Source organism: Phoca vitulina, unplaced genomic scaffold, assembly GCF_004348235.1.
Source record: "Phoca vitulina isolate PV1807 unplaced genomic scaffold, GSC_HSeal_1.0 scaffold60, whole genome shotgun sequence".
In the NCBI taxonomy this organism is placed as follows: Eukaryota; Metazoa; Chordata; class Mammalia; order Carnivora; family Phocidae; genus Phoca; species Phoca vitulina.
This window is the reverse complement of record NW_022589763.1, coordinates 1,537,587-1,541,816: the sequence shown is the minus strand read 5'-3', so window position 1 is coordinate 1,541,816 and position 4,230 is coordinate 1,537,587. Positions and strand designations below refer to the sequence as shown.

Genomic DNA, 4,230 nt, shown 5'->3' with positions numbered 1-4,230 from the left:
CAAGAAAGAAAAAAATCGGGAAATGGTGACTCTCCGGAAAATAGAAATAGGAATGATCCGTGTCTACCCTTGAGCTCAGAGGAAAAGCCAGAGCCTGGAATATTGACAATATTCCACAAGAAAGGATGAGAAAGCATGGAAATTAGCGTTCGACTCAAGGCACGTCTGCATGGAGGGCAGATAAACCCAAAGAACGGCAACGACTGGGATCACAAATGAAAAGCGCAGAAATGGCGAAGCTTATCATCCAACCGTTATTCGAGAACCGAAATCGGAAACATAATAACAATACAAAATCACAAGGACATAGAGTTCCCCACAGACCCGGAGAACAGTGAACAATTAGAAGGAAAATCTGTTCAAATCTACATGGTGACATTTTGAAAACTCTGGAAACGTGGATGATTTTCAAATGAAGAAGTGGAAATAAAGCTTTTTTTTTAATTTTAAATCTCTGTTTCCCTAAGAGAGAAATAAAAGACCGAAATCACTTATCCCTTCTACACACACATACACACCAGGCCCAGGTAGCTCTAGCCAAACCAGTTTCTCAGGATGAAAAGAAGAAAGTCTATCAGAATCTACGGAAATCATGCAAACAAAGAACACAGAGCGAGGTCACTCTTGAATATGGACGCAATAACCCTAAACCAAACGACAAGCCCGCCACCAAATAAGACCCAAGTCAAGGACAAGAGGATGGTTCTACATCAGATTAGGTATGAACATGCATGTAGTCATATTGAATTCATCATATTCATAGAATAAACCGGAAAACCCTATGATCATCCCCACAGATCCTGAAAAAGCACTTAATACCCACTCCAGATGAAAGCTCTAAAGAGGGATATTCTTTTTTTTTTTTTAGATATAAAGAAGGATATTCTTACATGATTACACATATATATGGAATATTCGGGACATGGTTTGGGAATAATAGCATGATACCCTATGCAGAGGGTGGGAATTGCATAGCAGAATCTCTTCCTCATCCCTATACAAACATGCATCTCTAGGGAATCAAGTATTTTAATGTTAAAAAAAAAAACCCATAAAAGTGTTGGAACAGAATATGAGGTTTTGGGGGCGGTTTTAGAGATTTTATTTTTAAGTAAATCTCTACACCAAACATGGGGCTTGAACTCACAACCGGGAGATCAAGAATCCCATGCTCCACCGACTGAGCCACCCATTTGCCCCCTGATGTTTAAAAGAAAAAAATGTTAGTAAGGTTGATGTCTTTCTAAGTATAACAGCATGCCCAGAAACCATTAAGTAATTTCACTACACAAAAATGATAAAAATGAATGGAGAAAAACATCTCTTCAGTTAAAAGGCTAAAAATAAAGTGAAAAAGCTTATTGGCTACCTATTTCAGAGTCAAAAAAATGGCAGTGCCTTTAATATGTAAAGAGTTCCCACAGATCAATAACAGCAGGAACAATGATGCATGTAAAAATGGGCAAAGGGCGTATTCAGAATGGAGCGAACATGGATTTTCCACACACACATTCCCAATCCCACCTGTGTTGAGAGAAATGTAATGTAAAACCGTTGATTCAATACCGTGTTTTCAACAGGCTGGCAAGGCCCATAACGTTTGCAGGACTATTTGAGGGCAGCTGAGACATCACTGGGAACACCGTAAATTTGCACAACTTTCGTGGAGGATGATTAGGCAGTGCCCATCATCACATACACACACACACACACACACATCCTAACAAAGCTGACTTCAGACAATAAATGTACACACACACTCGGACAAATGTACAATATCAGCTCATGTTGTTTGGCTAAATACATTATGACCCAGGTTTAAACCCTCTAACTGTGTTACTGTCTCCCGCTAGCCTACATAAATTTTTTTTTTAAAGATTTTATTTATTTATTTGACAGAGAGAGACACAGCGAGAGAGGGAACACAAGCAGGGGGAAGGGGAGAGGGAGAAGCAGGCTTCCTACTGAGCAGGGAGCCCGATGCGGGGCTCAATCCCAGAACTTTTTAAAAAGATTGTATTTATTTATTTGTTTGTTTGTCGGAGAGAGAAAGAGAGAGAGCACAAGCAGGAGAGCGGCAGGCAGAGGGAGAGGGAGAAGCAGACTCCCTGCTGAGCACAGAGCCTGTTGCGGGACTCGATCCCAGGACCCCAGGACCATGACCTGAGCCTAAGGCAGACGCTTAATGACTGAGCCACCCCGGCGTCCCCCTACATAAATTTTCTAATCCTGATTTCAAAACCGTGACACTAAGACTTCTTCATACAAAAGCTCAGAAATAATTAAACAAAGCCATTTTTGTCAAGGAGGAAGAGTATGCTTTGGGTTCATTTCAAGTTGTTAGGAAACAGCAGGAGCTCCTGAGCCACAAAGCAGTTTTACCCCAAAGGTAAAGCAAGCTCTCACACCAAAGCAGTTAAGACACTTTGTAAAGACATTACAGTTAACAAATTTCCACAAAAAACCACATGGAAGAAGAGGGCAGTATCTGAACGCAGAGGAGTATCTGATTCAGGGGAGTAGCTGAACTGCGGAGGAGTATCTGATTCAGGGGAGTATCTGGATGCAAGGAAGTATCTGATTCAGGGGAGTACCTAAATATAGAGAAGTATGTAATGCAGGGGAGCATCTGAATGCAGGGTAATATCTGATGCAGGGGAGTATATGAATGCCGGGGACTATCTGAATATAGAGAAGTATCTAATGCAGAGGAATATCTGAATTACAGGAGTATCTGATGCAGGGCAGTATCCGAATGTAAGGGAGTATCTGGATTCAGTGGAGTATCTGCATGCAGAGAAATATGCAATGCAGGGGAGTATCTGAATGCTGAGAAGTCCTTGTCCCCAATGTACTAAGACCAGTGGAGGGAAGTAGGCAGAGAAAGAAAATCCCGAAAATGCAGGGGATACACATGGGTTGATTGTTTGTCCTGCAGCCCCAGAAGAGGGACCACAGGGTCCATTCCACTAGTTTCCACAGCCTTCTTTAAACGTCAGCCCATGATAAGACATTTAAGTAAAAAGTACTTGGTTTCTAATTTCTTTTTTATTAGTCTGGTGTGAAAAAAAATCCTACCCAATGAAGGACATTTTGAGGACACTAATGAAACCCTTATCTCACCATATCCGAGGGTCAATGCCAGGGACAGTTCTGTTTAACTCACACGTTAATTGGTAAACAGCCCAGAGTTCCGGGTGGGGGAGCTTCAGTGGGGTCGGTATTGGAATGACTTTGTGGTGGACAATCGGCCTTTCACACCCCACGGGGAAACCCTTAACGGCCACGGACAGGGTGAGCAAAATTCCCCTCTCGGGGTGCAACACTCGGCGTTAGTATCCCTCGTCTACCCAGCATGGTGCAAATGGGCACAACGCATCTCAAGGTCAAAACAAAGAGTCTCAATGTGAGCACAGGCGTGGGCAGGACAGGGTTGGATTCCGCCGTGGCCACCGCTACCCCGGTGCACGTGTTTCTTGGGAAGATGCAGCAGGGGAGTCTTGTTCTCCTGCTGGGAACGTCGAGGATTTGTGTTTGCAGTCAAGCTTCTACTTTTCCAGAAGACTCCACTGAACTGCCAAGGACAAACAGACAAGGAAAGACTTCACAAGGCATCCCCAGCTCCCCCCACAACCCGCACGTCACCGACTGCTTCTTAAAAATTTCAGACGCGGGTGACTCCCTTGCTATAGAAGATAAATGAGCGCAAAACGCATCGCTGACAGCAAACAAAAACCGACTCTAACCTGCTGGGGGAAAAGAATTCAACACATTTTAGAGTCCAGTCAACTCTAGCTAGGAAAAAAAAATACGTACTCCAGAAAAAGTAGAAATAGGAGAAGGCATTTTCTCCTAGGAAAAAGAAAAAAACATACTCCACAAAAAATAGGAAAAAAAAATATAGAAGGCATTTTTTCCTAGAAAAAAACCACGTACTCCAGGAAAAGCAGGAAAAAAAATAGGAGAAGGCATTTTCTCCTTGAAAAAAAAAATACTCCAGAAAAATAGGAAAAAAATATAGAAGGCATTTTTTCCTAGAGAAAAATACATATTTCAGGAAAAATAGGGGAAAAAAAAGGAAAAGGCATTTTCTCCTAGAAAAAAAAATACTCTAGGAAAAATAGAAAAAAAAAATATAGAATGCATTTTTTCCTAGAAAAAAAAGTAAACATTCCAAAAAAAATAGGAAAAAAAATAGGAGAAGGCATTTTCTCCTTGAAAAAAAAAAAT

The 4,230-nt window shown here is 41.6% G+C and overlaps 1 protein-coding gene across 1 annotated transcript in view; it reads right to left on the bottom strand.

The window, feature by feature from the left end:
- Positions 1-2,199: 2,199 nt before the first annotated feature.
- Positions 2,200-4,230, bottom strand: part of CD99 (CD99 molecule (Xg blood group)) — a 33,748-nt gene continuing 31,717 nt past the window's right edge. Inside the window, exon 10 of the mRNA XM_032391182.1 lies at positions 2,200-3,574. Within this exon, the coding sequence (XP_032247073.1) occupies positions 3,549-3,574 (26 nt within the window). The 3' untranslated portion in view covers positions 2,200-3,548. The remainder of the gene's footprint in view (positions 3,575-4,230) is intronic.